This window comes from Phyllobates terribilis, unplaced genomic scaffold (genome assembly GCF_046119375.1).
Source record: "Phyllobates terribilis strain yellow unplaced genomic scaffold, ASM4611937v1 Scaffold_3__8_contigs__length_932513732, whole genome shotgun sequence".
NCBI lineage: Eukaryota > Metazoa > Chordata > Amphibia > Anura > Dendrobatidae > Phyllobates > Phyllobates terribilis.
In genome coordinates this window covers 707440398-707462099 of record NW_027362763.1, presented here as the reverse complement: position 1 = coordinate 707462099, position 21702 = coordinate 707440398, and the positions used below count along the sequence as shown (strand labels likewise).

The window sequence follows — 21702 nt, the reverse complement described above, 5'->3', positions numbered from 1 at the left end:
GTTACAGTGGTGTGAAAAAGTGTTTGCCCCCTTCTTGATTTCTTATTGTTTTGCATGTCTGTTGTTACACTTAAATTTTTCAGAAAACAAAACAAATTAAAATATTAGACAAAGGTAACAAGTAAACACAAGCTTCAAATGCAGTTTCTAAGTGAAGGTCTTTATTATTACGGGAAAAAGAAATCCAAACCTACAGGGTCCTGTACGAAAAAGTTATTGCCCCCCCCCCCACTTCCCCTCCTAAAATATAAATTAACTGTGTTGGGATGCGGAGTTCAATTTCCCCAGTCACACACACACCTGATTACTGCCACACCTGTTCTCAATCAAGAAATCACTTAAATAGGACCTGCTTAAAGTGAAGTAGACCAAAAGATCCTCAAAAGCTAGACATCATGCTGTGATCCAAAGAAATTCAGGAACAAATAAGAAAAAGTCATTGAGATCTATCAGTCTGGAAAAGGTTATAAAGCCATTTCGAAAGGTTTGGAACCACCGTGAGAGCCATTATCCACAAATGGCGAAAACATGGAACAGTGGTGAACTTTCCCAGGAGTGGCTGGCCGACCAAAATTATCCCAACAGTGCAGCGACAACTAAGCCAAGAGGTCACAAAAGACCCCACAACAACATCCAAAGAACTGCAGGCCTCACTTGCCTCAGTTAAGGTCAGTATTCATGACTCCACCATAAGAAAGACTGGGCAAAAATGGCATGCAAGGCAGAGTTCCAAGACGAAAACCACTGCTGAGCAAAAAGAACAAAGGATCTGTTTTGCCAGAAAACAGCTTGATGATTGCCAAGACTTTTGGGAGAATACTCTGTTGACAGACGAGACAAAAGTTGAACATTTTGGAAGGTGTATGTCCCATTACATCTGACGTAGACGTAGCACAGAATTTTAGAAAAGGAACATCATACCAACAGTAAAATATGGTGGTGGTAGTGTGATGGTCTGGGGTTGTTTTGCTGCTTCAGGACCTGGAAGACTTGCTGTGATAAGTGGAACCATGAATTCTGCTGTCTACCAAAAAATCCTGAAGGAGAATGTCCAACCATCTGTTTGTGACCTCAAGCTGAAGCGCACTTGGGTTATGCAGCAGGACAATGGTCCAAACCACACCAGTAAGTCCATCTCTGAATGGCTTAAGAAAGACAAAATTAAGACTTTGGAGTGGCCTAGTCAAAGTCCTGACCTTAATTCTATTGAGATGCTGTGGCAGGACCTTAAAAAGGCGGTTCATGCTCGGAGACCCTCCAACGTGGCTGAATACAACAATTTTGCAAAGATGAATGGGCCAAAATTCATCCAGAGCGTTGTAAAAGACTCATTTCCAGTTATCACAAACGCTTGATCTCAGTTGTTGATCACTTTTTCACACAGGGCCCTGTAGGTTTGGATTTCGTTTTCCCTTAATAATAAAGGCCTTAATTAAAAAACTGCATTTTGTGATTAATTGTGTTATCTTTGTCTAATATTTTTATTTATTTTGTGATCTGAAACATTTAAGTGTGACAAACATGGAAAAGAATAAGAAATCAGTAAGGGGCAAACCCTTTCACACCACTGTATTAAGAAATCAATCAACAGAATGTTGAACCAAACTAAAAGATGGAAGCCAAGGATAGACATTACTTAAAAAGACTTAATGTTTGTCCACTTCGACAAGGCCGAATGCCAACTACTAGGTATCGATTGGACATGCCAGGACCTCCAGCTTAGTGGCCAGCGCGGTTTTGGAACAGTAGAAATAGTGTTAGTGAATGTCCAAACTTCCAATAGTTGAGAAACCTTCTGCTCCATTCCTGGTAGGGTTAATATGACCCCAATAACACTGCGCACCCAACAGTAATCTGACGTTCGGATGCTTTTCGGTAAGCTCTTTACATGAGGAATGTTTTGTTACAATGTGTTATAATTAGTAATGTGGCAGCTGAATTCCGCCCTCCATGAAAATGACGGAGCCTGGAAACAAGAGCGCGGCAGGGCCCGTGTTCGGAGTTGAGCGCGCCTTTATACACTACGTCATCCGCAGCACTTCAAGAACAAAAAGTGTCATTTTGAGGAGCGGGAGACAATCAGCACCAAGCGTGATCTCCTGGAAGAACAAAAACATTTAAGTTATGATACAGCGCTCCACAGCTGAAGCATGAAGATCACATCAGTGGGCGACCACAACCCGGGGCCCCCACCAATGGCTGAACCAAAGCCACGCTGGCACTTTCATGATCGTATTGTCCTTTTAGTCTTGCGTCTCCCAAGATGCCTTCACTAATGCTGATGATGATTAACAAAAAGATTGAAGTGTTCGGACTGTAAGGTTTCCAGACAATACTGTGAACCACCAGACCCCATAATACCCATTTATACGGGCACTGGAGAGGAGAGAGAAGGTTCTAACTACCTTAGTCCGTGGTCCAGGACGTTCCTCTGTGGCAGCAGGACCAGGGATGTATCCACTTCTGAACCTACATTCCTCTGCCCACCACCCTGGCCGCCTTTGCCACATACCAGGCTCCCGTGACATCATGGTGCTACGCACGGGCTGACATGGTGGTGGGCTAGAAAAAGCTCAAATCTTTCTTGCTCATCTCTAGTGCCCACGTAAATGGGTATTACAGGATCTGGTCGTTCACAAAGTGTCCATAACTATTACCCATACAACCTTCAAGCATACCTATCCTCTAGAAAGGAATAGTCTTGTTGCCCTCATCACCACAAAATAAATTAAAACTGCATATCAGCCTAATATGTACAGGAACTGTGCTGATTCTCATGCCCTAAAACCTACCATCCACTCTTGAGAAGCCAGTCTTCATCGGCATTCTGCCAGCACGATGGGTGCAGGACTTTCTTTCGCTCACTGCCCAGCATCCTTTCCTCCTGCCATTATTTAATGAATTGCCAACCCTTAACTAAAAGTCCATCTCTGTTATACCCCTATGCAGCTTGATACAAAGGGGTTTCACAAGCAGAGACAAAAACCCTTCCCCCACTCCCTGCAGAGCGGCAAAGACCCTCCCCCCACTTACTGCAGCGTGATAAAGACCCTCACCCCACTTCCTGTAAAGCGACAAAGACCCGTCCTCACTCTCCGCAGCACAAAAAAAAAAGACCCATCCCACTCCCTGCAACGCAAGAAAAGACCCATCCCACTCCCTGCAACGCAAGAAAAGACCCATCCCACTCCCTGCAACGCAAGAAAAGACCCATCCCACTCCCTGCAACGCAAGAAAAGACCCATCCCACTCCCTGCAACGCAAGAAAAGACCCATCCCACTCCCTGCAACGCAAGAAAAGACCCATCCCACTCCCTGCAACGCAAGAAAAGACCCATCCCACTCCCTGCAACGCAAGAAAAGACCCATCCCACTCCCTGCAACGCAAGAAAAGACCCATCCCACTCCCTGCAACGCAAGAAAAGACCCATCCCACTCCCTGCAACGCAAGAAAAGACCCATCCCACTCCCTGCAACGCAAGAAAAGACCCATCCCACTCCCTGCAACGCAAGAAAAGACCCATCCCACTCCCTGCAACGCAAGAAAAGACCCATCCCACTCCCTGCAACGCAAGAAAAGACCCACCCCACTCCCTGCAACGCAAGAAAAGACCCACCCCACTCCCTGCAACGCAAGAAAAGACCCATCCCACTCCCTCTAAGTCAACAAAGACCAACCACCACATCTTGTAATCCGTCTCAGCATCTATGCGGCTAGAGATAGATTAACATTTGACAGCAGGTGGTGGTCACCCAGTGCCAGGCACTTTGCAATGATTTTTCAAAAGGTAATATAAAATGTAATTTATAATTAAAGAAGACCTCCCAGGAACTCTCCCCCCCCCCCTAAATATGTGTATCTGATGTAGTGCAGTGTATTAATATACTCGCCTACTGCCGTGTCCTCCGGTAAAAGATGGTGACTATATGAATACACTGACAGCATACCTCTTACACATAGCACAGGTGAGGTTATACAGAGCTAATCCCCGAGAGGACTAGCAGAGCTGCAGCAAATATCTAGTATATATTATCAAAACTACAGCAACAAGCCCATTAGGTGACGTAGCGCTGGGGTCAGAGTCCCTGTCTCTAGTTTATGTTGTCCTCACGTTGGGAAGCAGAAAGCTGTTAACACAATCCCTTTAAATTAGGGGAAAGTTTATAAACTGCACTCTATGGAGATGACCCTCCCATCTAAACTATTAAATGAAGATTATACAGATCATTAGCTAATGTAATTATGTTGGTACAAGGCTTTTGATACGGCCGAGACGGCTGACTGCCCCTGGAACAACTCCTAGTCAGAGAGTTATATTTCATTGGAACAAAGAAGTTATTTTAAGGCTGAAACGCGCTGTAGTTCTGTAACAAAATGCAGACAATATATATTCTTCATCTTGACTATATACACGCACACATGCAGCGTTACCAGGGGGGTCTGTGCAGAATATTGGGACCGTGATGCAATGCATGTATATGAAAAATGATCATCCAACAGTATGCAGGTTGCATCTTCTTCAAGGAAGAGGCAGTCAATAGTCGGCGGCACAGTAAGGGCCATCTGATAGAGAAGACGACTCAAGCACCTGGGACGGTCCTACTGGCCACCACATGAGACTTCATTGATTATCAGAAGAGTCAAGTCCAGGCACCGTCTACCATCACGACCACTATGGAGAGGTTATACACTTATGGTTAAGCTCGGGTCCCAGTAGCCCCTCTTCTGTCAGGAATTCTGTTGCCTTCTACAGTTTGACCACTAGTGGCCGCAGTTGTTCACTTTAATTGTGCTGCAGTTTCACTCCTTACCACTGGAGGCTGCTGCTGTGTTCTACAATTGCCATTTCCAAGATGGCAGATTCGGAATCTATGGAATCCATCTTGTTTCCTGTTTGGGCCTACTTAAAGCCGCATGGATCTCTCACCTCATTGCTTGAGTATTGTGTCTAGCTGTTATCAGTCTCCAGCTCCTGAACATTCTTACCCAGTCTGTTCTAATTTATCTATGGATTGTTTCCTACAACTCCTTGCCATCTCCAAGAACTTCTACTACCGCTTACTGTTCCTGCTTGTGCTCCTTCGGCCACTGGTTTCCAGAAGTACTACGCCAGTATGGTAACATCTTCTGATACAAGACGGCGTTTCCTCAGTCGAAATTTGTACGGACCAGAGTATGGAAGAGGGCAGGCTAACGCTTCCAATCTGCAGCGTTTACTGCACGTGCCCTTATAGCTCTCTATTTTGCAGATTTGTCCTCGTGGTCTCTATCCATCTTCCTCCCCACTCAACTTTCTCTTTCTTGTTTCATCTATTTTTTTAATTATTCTTCCACAAAGTATCTACGTCGAGTTGAAATTTGTAAATATTTGTGGATTTTGAACACCCATGCAGTGCGAGAGGTCTGGAGCTGTGTGTGTACAGCCCTCTCGCCTCTCTAGGTTAACCTGGAAGTATAATGGAGCAGGAGGCCTTAAATAACAGTGGGAAGACCGATGCACGCAGGTGGTCCGTGACGCAAAAGTTGCACTGAGCACCCAAATTGATATCTGAAAGTGTATTCTGGAAAGTGGAGGAGACTCCCTTTAACCCCGTTACTTTTGGATTTAAAGAAGTGAAATTTCCTCAAAAAAAAAAAAAAAATCCTCGTTTGTGTCAAAATCTGAAAGTAATTACTTTCCTCAGATGGTATATACGAGTTGTGTGCTTCAGGAGAATTCTCCTGGCTTCCTGCGGAGCGTTGCGTTCCCGATTGACAGCTCGGACCTGCAGCATTGTTCACATCATGGTCCGAACTGGGCACAGTCTGATGCCGCAAGCAGAGTCCGCATCCGAGAAGTGCTCTGGTCAGCTTTAGAGCACCACTTCAAAAAGAGCTTGTAAGTGCTGCGCTCCTTACCAAGTAAACCAGCCAACACTGATCGAACCACAGCGATGGCTCGTAACTTAGGCAACAAGCACTCAACATTAAAATTAAAATAAAAAAAAAAAAATTAAATGGTTCCATTGGGAATCTTTCTTGTACTCTCTTATGTACCCAAGTATATTAAGAAAACCTATTGCAAGTCCTTTGGTTTAGTTAACATGCGTCGCCTACATTCTATATTCCCTGATTTTCTTCTATCCAGTGGAAGAGATGTTCTCTCTCGTAACGCTAAGGGCATGTGCACACTATCTGTACTGTCAGTCCTTTGAACGCAGTATACTTTATGCTGCGTCCAAAGCGCTGCACAAGGGTGAATCCACATGTGTTCATTGAACGGTGTGGATTCACCGCAATCAGTACATTGTACTGATCTAATTTCTCTTGTGGAGACTAGCGACTCCGCAAGACAAATTGACATGCTGTGGCCTGGAAAGACGAGCTGCATGTCTGCGGGTGATCCGCAGGTGCATGAAGACGCATAGTGGGCATCGGATTTCTTGAAATCCCATCCACTTTGCTTGTAATGTAGAACGTTGAGGTTCGCACGCAGCGCAAGTGCACTGCTTCCAATCTGCAGCGTTTACTGACCGTGTGAACGTGCCCTTATAGCTCTCTATTTTGCAGATTTGTCCTCGTGGTCTCTATCTATCTTCCTTTCCCCCATCTTTCTCTTTCTTGTTTCATCTATTTTTTGAATTATTCTTCCACAAAGTATCACGTCGAGTTGAAATTTGTAAATATTTGTGGATTTTGTGTCATTGTATTTTTGCTCTTATTATCTTATCTTGAGTTTCTCTCAAGATTGATTATTTGTATTTAGGTGTTATTGCATTTCTATGTATTGCTGTTTGTGTTCTATACCAAAAATTTAAAGGGGTTGTCCACTACTTTTACATTGATGCCCTAATTGAATGGGAGGCGGACCTGCAGTACACCACGGCGGCCACTATCACTTGACGGCGGAGCCCTGCAGGTGAGCACTTCCGGCTGCCAGCACCGATAACAGCTGATCGGCGGGGGTGCCGCGTGCGGGACCCCGGCTAATCATACATTGATAATGTAAAAATAGTGGACAACTTCTTTAATAAATCTTGAATTTGAAAAATTAAAAAAAAAAAAAAAGCTATCCATTCTTGAGAACAGAGCGGACATTTAGTAAGAGGCAAAAATTGTAAAAGTCCATTTTTAAAAGCATTTTATAAAATTATAACCACTTTTTAAATCTGAGAAAACCCCTCCAAGCGCCTATTTTCAAGAGACAGCTAAATCTCTTCCTGTCAGACATAAACGTGAACTTCAAGGCAAAATTGCATGAAAGCGCTAACAAGCGTAAAGTGCAGGATGGCATTTTCGCCATGTGCCAGATGTCTACTTTTAGAAATGATATTGGTTTGAGCATATCAATTTTTAGAAGATACAAAAAAAATTATAAAAAAATAAAAAAGTGTCACAAACCTCAGCAACGCATGAAACATCTGATATCCATCACTCTAAAGCGTCAGTCCCACCCCCCCCAAAAAAAAGAAGTTCAAATAAACAGTCACATAATGAGGAACAGTGTAAAAAGTTATTAACTGTTCACTGTAACAACATAAACTGAGCCGCGCCCTGGAAATGAGAATATCAAAAGTAATAATAAACCAAGCCAATGACAAAGCGAGCGCGCGCCCGTCCCAAGCCGAAAATTGAGAAGTAACAGAATTGTTTGACTTCTCCAACTTTCCCTTTATGTTGGGAGCAGCGCGGGGCGATGATCCGGGCACAGCTCTCAGCTATTCTAAGGGTCACTTGCAGTTTTCTTCCTCCCACACAAAAAGGGAGGGTCTCCACAGGGGTAGGGCTGGGAACAGCTGGCAGATTTTGGAGATTTTTGACTTTTTTTTTTTTTAATCTGAGTACTGGAACGCTATGTATCAAAACAATAGAGATGTGTATTGGTGGCACCCATGTCTCTAAATAACATGTGGCTACCAATAACTGGACTGAGGCAACCAACAAGGACCACATGTGATAAGGAAGGGCGAATCTATATACACGACATTATCTACCAATAATGAGGGAAAAAAACAAAGTCATTTTCTCAATATTTTTCTAATCATTAGTAATTAATTGGTCTCATTTGTCAGATAATGTGATACATCTCGATACGGGAAGCAGGGGGCTGGCCTGGGCCCCTCGCCACAGGAAACGGCCCTGAGACCCTCGCTACAGGAACAGGGGGTGAGCCTGAGTCCCCCCCCCCCCCCCACCACCACCACAGGAAGCGGGCCTGAGACCCTCGCTACACGAAGCAGGGGGCGGGCCTGAGCCCCCACACCACAGGAAGCGGGCCTGGGCCCCTCGCTACAGGAAGCAGGGGGTGGGCCTGGGCCCTTCGCTACAGGAAGCAGGGGGTGGGCCTGGGCCCCTCGCTACAGGAATAGGGGGCGAGCCTGAGCCCTCTCCCCGCACTACAGGAAGCAGGCCTGAGATCCTCGCTACAGGAAGCAGGGGGTGGGCCTGGGCCCTTCGCTACAGGAAGCAGGGGGTGGGCCTGGGCCCCTCGCTACAGGAATAGGGGGCGAGCCTGAGCCCTCTCCCCGCACTACAGGAAGCAGGCCTGAGATCCTCGCTACAGGAAGCAGGGGGTGGGCCTGGGCCCTCACACCACAGGAAGCGGGCCTGAGACCCTTGCTACAGGAAGCAGGGGGGTGGGCCTGGGCCCCTCGCTACAGGAAGCGGTCCAACTAAAATCAGCCATAATGAATGCTGGACCCCGTGTTACCGATATAGAGGTGTAATCCTGTCTGTGATGATAATGAGACTGCTGAAAAGTGATCGATACACAACACCCACAGACCCCTAGAAGAATTATTGCCTTCTTCAGGCTCCGCGGTTTGTACCAGGTAGATGATCCATTCTCCTAACATTCAGTCGTTTCTGACTTAGAAGCCCTCATCTCTGAGACACGAGTGTGAGAACATGGTCTGTGCGATGCCTCCGCTGACGCTCGGATTATCTCACCGCTCATTACATTCCTTTATGCTGATTCATATTTTGCCATCTTGAAAAAAATAAAAATAAAATATGTCTAGGAGTTTGACATTTTCTATTTCGGCTCGGCAGCCCTCTAGTTCTACAAAGCGCCCTCTCTTCTGTACCTTGTGGGGAATGAAGAAGGCTTTTTCTAATGCAATCTGAAATATGAGTTTATCCCTCAAGTGCAACTAATATAAATCCATCTCCAAGGAGGCAGCAAAGATGATAAAGGAAGATTATATACAGACAGTTTACACACAATGTTATGCTGTGAACAAGCCATCGGGGGCGCTGCATGACATAGGAATTCTTTTTGATAAACCACCTGCCATGCACCTCCCCATCATGTCCTGCACTGGGCAGAGCAGGGTGTACTCATTATTGTGTGGAGTAAATATAGTGCTGTGCTTATCCCGTACTGATCCTGAGTTACATTCCTGCATTGTACTCCAGAGCTGCACTCACTGTGTACATACATTACATTACTTATCCTGTACTGATGCTGAGTTACATCCTGCATTGTACTCCAGAGCTGCACTCACTGTGTACATACATTACATTACTTATCCTGTACTGATCCTGAGTTACATCCTGTATTGTACTCCAGAGCTGCACTCACTATTCTGCTGGTGCAGTCACTGTGTACATACATTACATTACTTATCCTGTACTGATCCCGAGTTACAACCTGTATTGTACTCCAGAGCTGCACTCACTATTCTGCTGGTGCAGTCACTGTGTACATACATTACATTACTGATCCTGCATTATACTCCAGAGCTGCACTCACTATTCTGCTGGTGCAGTAACTGTGTACATGCATTACATTACTGATCCTGTATTATACTCCAGAGTTGCACTCACTATTCTGCTGGTGCAGTCACTGTGTACATGCATTACATTACTGATCCTGTATTATACTCCCGAGCTGCACTCACTATTCTGCTGGTGCAGTCACTGTGTACATACATTACATTACTGATCCTGTATTATACTCCAGAGCTGCACTCACTATTCTGCTGGTGCAGTCACTGTGTACATGCATTACATTACTGATCCTGTATTATACTCCAGAGCTGCACTCACTATTCTGCTGGTGCAGTCATTGTGTACATGCATTACATTACTGATCCTGTATTATACTCCAGAGCTGCACTCACTATTCTGCTGGTGCAGTCATTGTGTACATGCATTACATTACTGATCCTGTATTATACTCCAGAGCCCGCTGCATGGGGGTAACATGGTGTCTGTAGGAATATTCGATCCTAATCGCTGCATCGCATCGTCTAGAGGAGGCCGATTTCATCACATTGTCATATAATGGAGAGAAAAAAAGTGCGTCCGAGTAAGAGGCTTTTATAGCGATTGATTTAGCAGAAAACGTGGATCTGTAGTGCGGTTTTAATGGTCATTTCATAATTTATAAGAGGCAGACTCGTGCGCCTAATGTGACAGGATATAAGCTGGAGCCCCCGAGAGTCTGGAAGACATGACGAGATAACAGCTGCCGCCATGAGACGTTACACGCGGCCTCACCAGATACTCGCTGCTATTTCTACTCAACAAAGTCATCCTCCAACCAGATGGGTGAGAGACGTCGTCTCCGGGGGAGTTACAACAAATTAAGAGGATTCTGTGGATTCGGACCCTCTGATGTGTATGAGGTCCCCCGAACCTTCCAAGAGAGGAGTGAAAAATTAAGCCCTCCTTACACACCAACAAACAATGCAGCTGGGCTGGAGTCAGTACTGATCACAGCCATGTATACAGGCACAATACACATCGCAAAAAATATCTAAAAATTATTGAACAAGTGGCATCAGAGTGGCCCGGATCCGGATCCCCGGTACTGCCCAGGTTCTGATCATCCAGGGCTTGCTGGTGACGGACACAGAGGTGATGAGAGAACACGCTGGCGATGAGCCGCATGGCGAGGCCAGATTACAGCGCTGTCATCATACAGGGTAATACACAGGAGACTGGCAGCCATCTGACGGCAGCGCTCCACTAATTAATTCGGCCTCGGAGGAAGCTCCTTATCTGGGGAATTAATGCACATATGTTTATGCACAAGGGGCTTCAGTACCAAGGAAAAAAAAAATCAGACGAGATGAGAAAACAGATAGAAGCGGCACAAAGACAATGCAGATTGCAGGATGGTTACACAAAATGTTATAGCTTCTTTTTCTTTAAATATGGGCCTATGACAACACTTCCTGTCATCCTTATCGGATCGTTCAGACCCTCGCAGGAGCCATGCACTGGGACGACTGAGGTGCAAATCTTACACCTACAATAAATCTGAGTCACCTATGAACAGATCGTGATCATTTGCCCAGGTATTTGGCATTAAAGGGTCTGTACCAAGCATGCAAAATATCCCCAAGCTATAGGTTAGGGGATAACTTCCTAATCGCCGGGATCTCCGCCGATCCCAAAAATGGGGGTCAGGATCCCTTGGAGCCCCGTCTGAATGCCAATTTCTGCTCCATTAATTCTCTATGAGAGTTGAGTACAGCCGCACAAGCCCCGTTCTCTGGATCGGTTGGACCCCTCAGAATCACATTGTAAGGCAGGATAGGGGGTCCCTCCATAACCAAACTCTCAAAATCATGATCAGTGCTAAAATATATTTTTTTCCCCAAAGAAAACAGCACCACACTTGTCTGTAGGCAGTGACTGGTATTGCAACCTCCCTCACGCCCCAACCAAAAAAATAAAAATAAACCTTTACTTCAAAGAGGAGCCATGAGTTTTCCTGCCATGTCCGTCTTAATACTTGTACTCGTTCACAAATAATAACTATAGAGCTCTGCTCTCGGGTTCCTCTGTTATTCTTCCTAGAAATTTAGGAATAAAGTGTCAATTGGATGTAATTGGTTGGCTGAGGGGGCGTGCCGCTGCACTCTATGACATTGTCCAATCAGTACCATTCTCCATGGACACACCCCCTCAAAGGGGAACAAGTAAAATAAGTGAGGCTCTGTAGCGATTTACTACATTTCCAGGAGGAACAACAGAGGGATTGCACAAAAAAAAAAAAAAAAAGAACCTGTCTGTACAAACAGAAGATATTGGCCGTCATGTTTATAAGGTGCAATCTTAGTGGCCTTTAAGACAGATGCCGTCACCCAGGTTCCCACAGAGCTCTGTAAATGAACGCTACCCTGGCAGGGAGTAAAACTGCTTAAGTATTGAAAACGATAAAGAAATTGTTCTATTATTAAAAAGCCGGTCAGGCTCCCCGCCATGATTAAATACAGGATCGGATAACAAGGGTAATGTACGGGCCTGTGATCTTCTCAAGGTGACAGATGCAGCGACACGGAGATTGCCACAGACGTGACCTTTGTGTAGACTAGGCTGAAATAACAAAAAAAAAATATATACAACCGGGTCTCACATACACCACCGGTGCTGAAATCAGCCTGACAAACTTTAGTTTGTTTACAAAAGGGCTGAAAAAAAACAAAAAAAAAAACTTTATTATATTAACTTTTATATTATGTTATATTTCTATGAGCGAAACTTGTGCAGAGATTAAATCCCATTATAACTAAGCATATAAGTTCACGTTCTCTTTTCAAGGACTTAACAGAAAGTAAACACAAATAACTAAAAATGTTTCATTTTTAAAGAGTATATAAGAAAAAAAAATCATGTATATAAAAGAGAAGTCTTTTTTTATATGCTATTGCATATTATTTCATATATTTTTATACTGTTTTCTGTATTTTACATTTATATACACACTTATTTTAATATAGAAGTATATAAAATAGTATAAAAAATAAAGTAAAAAAATATTAGTATAAAAAAGTATAATAAAGTATATAAACAAAATCTAATACGAAAAGGATATAGAACATTAAAAGTACAAAAATACATCTTAAAAATATCAGTATATAAAACTATTTAAAAAAATGGTATATAAAATAAAAAAGTATATATTATGTACCATGAAAAAGGTATATAAAAATATATATGTGCACAATAAAAAATATATAAAATACTATTATATTATACTTGTTTGAAAATGTATGTCAAATGTGAGAATAAATATGAAGTTTTACATTGTAGGGTCACATTTTTCCCAGTAAGACTAGTGAAAAAATAAATAAATGCAAAGTATGTTTCATGTGTCAGGAGCTTTGGCGGCTGAGTAAAGGGCGACCCCGCTGTGAATGGCATTTCCATCCTCCTTTATTAAGTGGAGACAATGGAGCCATGACTTGGGGCCCTTCACTGAAGCAAACTATTTTTTTGTTGTTTTTAACAAAGGGTGCCGTCAAAATTTCCTGCAGCTTCCAAGATTAGATTAAGAGGGATATTAAAAAAAAAAAAGTTTAGAGACCAAGTTTTTGGTTGTTTTTATAAAAAGAAATAAATCTAAAATATAGTTCCCTCATTTTACCCCGATACAGTGTGTGCCAAATATATTTTAATAAATTAAAAGTTTCACGGCTACTTTGAAAGTATAAAATAACATTCGGTACTTAATTAAAGGCTTGTTCTTAACTGGGAAAGTTATCACCTATGTGGAAAATAGGGGATAACTTGCTGATCGCTGGGGACCTGACCGCTGGGACCCGCACCAACCTCGAGATCAAGGTGCTGTTAGAATGCAGTGGCCACAAATATCTGCCGCCACGCCAATCATTGTCTATGGAGCTACTGCAGGTGGGAAAGCGATGTACTCGGCGATCTCCAGCAGTCCAACAGACATGCAATGGCTCCATTTTAACAGGGCATTTCAGTGCCCAATTTTTGGAGTCAGTGGCAGCCGCACTAGATTATCAGCAAGTTATCACCCGTCTAGGCGATACTTTGGCCAATTTCAATAACAAGCCACAAGTTCAGTTTTCTAGGATACATAAGACCCCATGTGCCACATTCCCCTTTTGCCACATGGTGCACACTAGTGTAGCGCTAAAACACAGGGAGGGATTTTAAAGGTCTCGTTGACCCAAAGAACATGACAGAACCGCGATGATTTAAGGATCTGTTTTGAAGGCATTCGTTTCATATTGCTTTCCTAAGCCCCGGGTGGTACTACACTGCGCCTCCAGGGACAGGCCTGATGTTTGTGGGGTTACTATAGTCTGTAATTACTACTTGTCTTGAATTACAGACTTCAACAGGGACCATGTAAGAAAGGATCAGAAGAGAAGTACAATGTGGAGCAGTGATGTGTGTGGTCATGGCGTGTGCTTGAGGTTTCGCAAGTTGGTATGACAACCATTTAATTTTTTAAAAGGAATAGTATTAATTTTTTGGGGAAAACCTGGTAAATTATAGGAGTTATCTAGTAAAGACTATGCCCCTTCTAAAAATTTGGCATAAGCGCTCTGCTCGTTGCTGTGGGTCTCACTACTGGAAACTCAAGCGATCAGATCTTCTCCCCAGATGAAGCTTGTTCTGGCCATACACTTTCTCTGCAGGGGCCACTAGTGGAAAAATACGGTATTACACTTTGTATGAATGGCTGACGCAAAAAATTACAAGAATGTTTGAATTACATACGGGCCATGGGTTAGAGTCTCGGCATCTGTCAAAAGCCATGGAAAAGAAAAAAAATGGAATTCAGATGGTACCTCCTGACAAAGCCGTTCATACGTACGGTAATCCATGCTGTTTGTGCTTACCTAAGAAGCACAGATAATACAACTACGCCTGCCTTATGGTAGTGAATGACACAGTGAGGGGTTCCCTCCATATCCCGTTTTTCAGGGATTTGAATGGTAGCCCTGATGGAGCCACTAATGTGTGGCCCGAACGTGATGTGAACTCGGCCTAAGTTTGCGTCTCTCCACTCTTTTCCAACTTTTTCCCATTTTCCCCTAGCAGCACATATGTAAAAGAGTTAAAGCAGTCAGAAGACCCTACCGCCATGTTTAAAAGTGCAACACCGCACAGGTCCGCTTTCCAGAAAAGTCCAAATGGCACAAATTCCCTAAAAAATATGGGTCAGCTAAAAGGAGCAGATTCATTATTGATCGACAGGCTGCAAAATGTACATTCAGACAGACACCATCCCATCCATGCAACTAAATGCTACCTCTGTAACTTAAAGGGGTATTTCCATCTCAAAGTGAAGACCTCAACAGGGTCAAAGAGGGGAAAGCAGCACTGAAGCTTCTTCCTGCACAGCGGCCACGATGAGAATTGATGAGTCCTAGGAGATCAGACCTCAAGCAATCAGTGAGTGATCGCATATCCTAGTTATAAGACAACACTTTATAAAAATGGGAATACTCCTTTAAAAGGAAATCAAACACTTAAAGTCTATGGACACTTTACTTTTACATAGGTTATTGGTTGCCTCTTGTTAAGAATGTTCCAGTCTGAGATCCTCTGCTGTTTCAGAGTCTCTTGTGTGAGTGTCTCTCCCAGTAATATAGGCTGGATGTGAGCTTCGTAAGTATCCTGGGCACTGCTGTCTTCACTGTTCACATAGCACAGCTTCTATCCTGTGCTTATTTTCTTTTCAGTGCTTTCCTCTTGTCTCTAGTTTTCTCTGCCCTCCCCGAGATACTTTCTCCCCTCTCCAGGATGTGGATATCTGTATACAACCACATCTCAGGCGGAAAAAATAACCTACAGAAACTCTGCAGCAGCAAAATGGTAGAAAATTAAAGACTAATTTAAAAGAAGTTTCCCCAATCCATTGAGGTCTATGGGAGTTACATTAATGCCTGAGATACAGCAAACAGTGATAGCAAGACTGCAAAATGCCATTCCCAAGGGTGAAGCTTTCTTTTCAGAGAACGGCTGGTGGAAAGTCACACAGTCACAGCAAACTCAGCTGACCATCTTGGAAACAATGCAGAAACCCGATCCTCCATTGCCTCAAGATCCTCGGTGCTTAAAATATAAAAGACGGGAACCAGAAACAGCTGAACCTGTATAGCCGGGTGCGTGTATATACAGCCGCGCTTCTAGGAAAACCCGATATTTACAGTACACTCTACATGACCATTTCTCCTGTTGCTTTGGATGTGAATGGAGGAAGTATATATACATCATGCCATCACCCGGGCAGTGCCAGCAACTCAGTAAATGGCACCACTTTACAACAACTGTGTCACTACAGCCTCCGCTCTGACCGCAGGGCTGCACAGTCGCACCAGATTTCAGGAAAAATCAATGGACGAGAAAACAAATGGCTGGAGAGGGAAAGAATATGGATTAGAGAACATGGCGGAGAAATACTGCACCCATCCGGAATATAACACAGCGTCCATCATAAATAATCATATCTAATAACCAGAACATATTACAAGCGGTATATAAACTCTAAAGAGCGGACCCCCAGTCACTTGCCCTAAATATGTTTTTTTTTTATCTGGTGTAGATGCCGCTGTTCTCCCGAATCCGGCAAGGTTTTTCTTTTTTACCTACACCTTTCCGTTCCTGAGATATGGCCTCCTCTTTCCGCTACTTAAATATTTCCAAGTGGGGGTGGTTCTCCCATCTACAGGAACACGCCCACTTGGAAATATTTACATAGCGTAAAGAGGAGGCCATATCTCAGGAACGGAGAGGTGCAGGAAAAAAAGAGACACATCGCCGGATTCAGGAGAACAGCAGCATTTATACCAAGTTAAAAAAATGCAGATTTATGCAAGTGACAGGTCTCCTTTAAAGGGGATCAACACCCTTCATTTCCTCCAGAATCAAAATGATTAGTGATCTCATGGCAGGTAAAAACAGTCAGCATGTCTACAAAGTGTACTGACATGATACAAGGTTGTGCGGAGCCTTTTTGCTACCCATCCGCGACATTTACATACCTCTCGCCAGTTGCAGACTAGTGTAAAACTGCCACCATTCTGTGCCCATATTGCAGATGCAAGCTCCGGGTTGTATGATGGCCCAAACTAATACCAGGGATGTGATATGGGCGCAGATTTGCACTAGTGTTATGCCCGTCTGGAACGCTTTGCAATACCACAGTAAATCAAGAGCAAAAACCACATGCAGCGCGATAAATGTAGGATCACCAGGACCCCTTCGTTGCACTTAGCTTTTTGTATCAGTCTAATATACGGGTGCGCTCGACGGCTGCTCCGTACAGACAACAGTAGCGCTGTCGTACCTGGCACTGCTCATCCAGAGCTTCCACATGCATGAACAGAATTCCAGAACTTCAGTTAAGACCCAGCCATAGCGGATGAAATGATATTGGTGTCGAACTCTGGAGGGTGAACCACACGGACGCCATCTTCAGTAATCAGAGTCGCGGATTTACACAAATATGTAGCAGAGGAAATCTAATGATAAATGAATAAATAAGTGCCCCCTATGGAGCACGCATCCAAAGATATCATCGGCGAGCGATCACCTGTGACCTTACCTGTGTAACCCGCTGTCCAGCCCCAGGACGCCACCATAGCCAAGAGCCATTTAAACATGACTCCCTCTATATACCAGAAGAGTTTACTGTCTATAAGTCTGAGCGGCTGCAGAGCTATTAAATATAATACGTAGGACGGAATGGCGACCGTGTTGTTGACCACCATGAAGGCGAACCGTGTGACCACGATGAATAGAACGGATCCCATCTTCTTGATCGACTCCAGGTTGACGGCCATCTTGCCCACGCAGAGCTGAACCAGTGCCTGGAAGGGGTTAAAAGAGAATGATTAAAAGGGAGAATATAAAGAAGAACCCTACAGAAATCCATACATTTCATTTATCCAGATTATTTCCTTTAGGCGGCGGCTCTGCCATAGATCTGAGTGTAGTGCTGACATGTGGATCTAGATAAGAGTTACCGCGTGTTTACAGCCTCGTGCTGCGGACAAACTTCCTATTTGCCAACAGTGACGGGCTCGTACTATCACAAAGTTGTGACACCGATCTTCTCACACCCCTCACTGCCGCAAAAAAACTCACTGCGACCTCGACACTGCCTGGGTCCGCTCCTGACGTGACGACAAGGTCACATTGCAAGCGAGGGGGTCAGGGACGCATCAATGGAGACAGAAAAACTCTTTCCACGTGGTTGGTAACCCTGCCCGTCAGGCTGCCCAGGAAAACAGATTGTGTGAACAGAGAGCAAAAAAAAAAATTACATTTGTGGAAAGGGTCAATGCATGCTTAGATTGTACTGACCAGTCCCACAACCTAAGTGGAAAAAAAAAGTGAAAATTTTACCCAAATTTTGCGTCACGTTTGCCTTTGATTTTAGGATGGGAAACCGCGTTCCCATAGCTGAAGCCGAGAGCACAGTCCACTGTCACGTGGCCGGTCGGAGGCTCTGGCAGGAGATGCCGAAATCAAGATATCCAACGAGAAACACGAATGGACCTTTAAAAGGGGCGGTATCCTCAGGACTAACTTTTCGCATGGGTTATGTGGAACCACGAGGAACATGGTTTTGCCGGGTTCATTCTCTAGTGTGGCTACTGAACGGGCAGAATGAGCAAGAAATGGGACTATGCCTTTAACTGTGCACAAGGCCAACATGGTATGACATCACATGTTGTATCTTAAAGGGGTTGTCCAGGATTAGAAAGACATGGTTGCCTTCTAAAAACAAATAACCGCTCCACTTGACCTCGGTGAAGGCACAGGGACGTAACCCGTAACTTCCACTCCAGCGACTTTAAGGACGGGTCCACTTTTTGTAGATGCATTTGCTCTGTAGTAGCCATCCGGGCTTGGACTGGCCACGGCCCATACATTCCTGGGTCAATTCCCGGACCCCACCAATGTCTTACCCTGATGCATACCGGGGCCGAAATACCCTTCTGCTCCATCAGCATTAGGGGCGCTTGGGACACATTTACTTTCTGGCCCAGCTCCCGTCACACATTAGGCATACCGATAAAATAACAATTTGGAATAACTTCTCTCGTGTTGCGCAGTTCCTCTGTTACTCCTCCTGGAAATGCAGTAATAAATAGAAAACTACTTGCACCTTCAGGATCAGATTTTTTTTTTCTTAAATGCATATATTTTTGGCAACAAATTCAATTTGGTTTCATTAAACATTTGCATTTCAACTGTTGCACGGTCTATTTGTTGACTGCAGCTCGAGTTAACTGAAAATTGAGCTGAACTTTCGTGGTGATAACTCAGTCAAGAGGAGCCAGATAATACCGTAGTTATAAACTCACCGAACTCACTGACGGATTCTCAGTTAACTCAGTCTGCAAATAGACGGTGCTACACGAAGCTAGAATGGCAAATGGTGCATATTTTTAAAACAAAGCCCAACTTAAAAAAGTTATTTTCAGCCCAAAAATACAAGCAGTTAAGTAAAAATAAAACATCACCAGCCAGAGGTGTTAGTATCCACTAACTATTTGACACCATCGTTTCCCCCACGCATCCTTTTTCAGCCCAACGCAGGCAGCATCGACTGACCATTGTCAAAGTGCTCAAGGAGACACCCCCAACTGTTAATTATTTCCAGGAGGAACAACAGAGGAATGGGACAAAAACTAGAAAATAAAAAATTATCTGACATTTTCAATCTGAGGACCAAGAATGACTACGTCCTGAGAGCAATGGACGCATCTATGACCTTAAGACTCCTGAACGGCAATAAGAGGAAATAAAGTCATCTTAAGGGGGATGTCTGGTTACACCAAGTTATCACCTACCTGATTACTGATTGTGGGGGTCCGACTACTACGTCCTGAACCGATCAGGGAATTTTTGACACAGAGGGGGCACTTTCATCCCCCACCGTCGCTCCATTCCTTTTCTATAGGACTGGCGGAAAAAGCCAAGAGCAGCAACCCCATAGGGAATGAATGGAGCGGTGGTCCATTTTAACAGGGATAAGACCTCCCCGTTCTGCAGATCGGTGCGGATTCTAGCGGTCAGACCCCCTCCGATCACTAAGTTATCACTTAGATAGGAGACAAATTGTTTTCACGGGACAACCCCTTTAAAGGGATTGGTGCAAAAGTGTCACTTACCAATTTACGGGATAGGTGGAAAATGTCTGATCAGTGGGGGCTCGGCCACTGGGACCCCCCTCCCATTTGAATTACCCATCCATGGGATAGGCAGCAAGTGTCTGATCGATGGGGGCCCAGGCACTGGGACCCCCCCATTTGAATCACCCATCCATGAGATATGTGGCAAGTGTCTGACCGGTGGGGGTCTGGCCACCGGGACCCCCCAATTGAATTACCTATCCATTGGATAGGTAGCAAGGGTCTGATCAGTGGGGGTACGGCCACTGGGGCCCCCCCATTTGAATTACATATCCATGGGATAGGTAACAAGGGTCTGATCAATGGGGGACCGGCCTCTGGGAACCCCTGTGGTAATTACCTATCCATGGACTAGGTGGCAAGGGTCTGATTGGTGGGGGTCCGACCAAACAGACCCCCATTTGAACGGAGCGGTGGTCCAGTATAAGAACTACCACTCCGCACAAACAATGGACGCCTGACACCCACAATCTCATTATCGGGGGTGCAGAGTCGAGCATCCGTGTGTATATGGGGGGGGTGCTGAACAGCTGACGGTCCCCTTTATACAGCGCTGCAGCCTATAATTAGACACCGGCACAGTTCACCAACCAGCAGCATTCCAGCTGTTGTAAAACTACTACTCCCAACGTGCCCAGACAGCAACCTAACCGCCCTGTGGCGGTCAAGTCATGCTGGGAGTTGTAGTTTCCAGCCGTCACGCTGACCCCTCACGGACGACGTCACTTACCATCACTTTTTTTTTTTTAGAAGAAGAGCCGGGGGCAGGAGGGAAGGGGGTCCGGACGGTCAATTTACAGGGATACAAGAATAAGTATCCGCCATATTGAGAAAAGACGCCCCCTTACCTACAGACCGCCCTACGTGACGCTGTGCTGGCGTTTTAGTCCATCGATATCAACGCACCCCTTAAATCGGAGATGGCGATACTCTACGACCTATGGCGCAACTACAACTCCAAGCATGCCCCAGCGCGCTGTCCGTGCACGTACGGCTGCCCATGCACGCTGGGAGTTGTAGTTTTGCCACACAATTGATGGCTATTAATAAATTGATGGCTATTAATAAATGTCGTGAATTATCGCTCGCCATATTACACCAGATCGCCACGGACGTAACGATCCGCGATGGGGCAGAGGCAGGCGTGATGGGCAGCCGTGTTCGCCCCGAGACACAGCCGTGTAGATTATATAGGATTACATGGAGATTACAGGGACGACACAAGGACACATGATACACACTGTAGTGACAGGACACACAGACACACGGATGGATGGACACGGGCTGCTGACACTACTGCGCCTGCGCACATCGCTCTCCATGTAACGGCTCCTACTAGACTACATCCCGACTCAGCCCTCACCGCCAATCACAAGCATCCCCTGCCCGACTCACCTGCGGGGCCCCGGATTCCGGTGTATGACCGTGTCGGCTGGAGGAGCTGGTGGTGGGAGAAGCCTTCCTCCTCCTCCTCCACCGCCTCCTCCTCCTCCCAGCAGCGCTGACTGACTGACTGACCGAGATCCCCCTCCAGCGCTATTCGCACTAGCACAGGCCTTGTCGCTGATTGGAGGAAAGCAGCTGGGAATCGACCAATCGCTTTACGCGCCGGAAACCACGCCTCTGACGTCATGAGGAGGAAGGGCGGGGCAATGGCGGCTTACGAGAAGAGCGGGCGACAGGGGATGGAGGAGGAGGCGGCGGCGGACGCGGGGGTTCAGGGGCGCAGGGGCGCAGGGGTTAAGTTAACGGGCCCGGTGCTGAGCATTGTTCCTCAGGTTATAGGGCAAGCCAGCTTTT

The 21702-nt window shown here is 45.2% G+C and overlaps 1 protein-coding gene across 1 annotated transcript in view; it reads right to left on the bottom strand.

Annotated features, from left to right (window-relative positions):
- LPGAT1 (lysophosphatidylglycerol acyltransferase 1) overlaps positions 1–21458 on the bottom strand; it is a 66133-nt gene extending 44675 nt beyond the window's left edge. Inside the window, exons 1-2 of the mRNA XM_073671985.1 lie at positions 21298–21458; positions 17304–17568 (exon numbers count right to left, since the gene is read on the bottom strand). Coding sequence (XP_073528086.1) covers positions 17304–17541 — 238 coding nt within the window. The 5' untranslated portion in view covers positions 17542–17568; positions 21298–21458. The remainder of the gene's footprint in view (positions 1–17303; positions 17569–21297) is intronic.
- Positions 21459–21702: the final 244 nt, after the last annotated feature.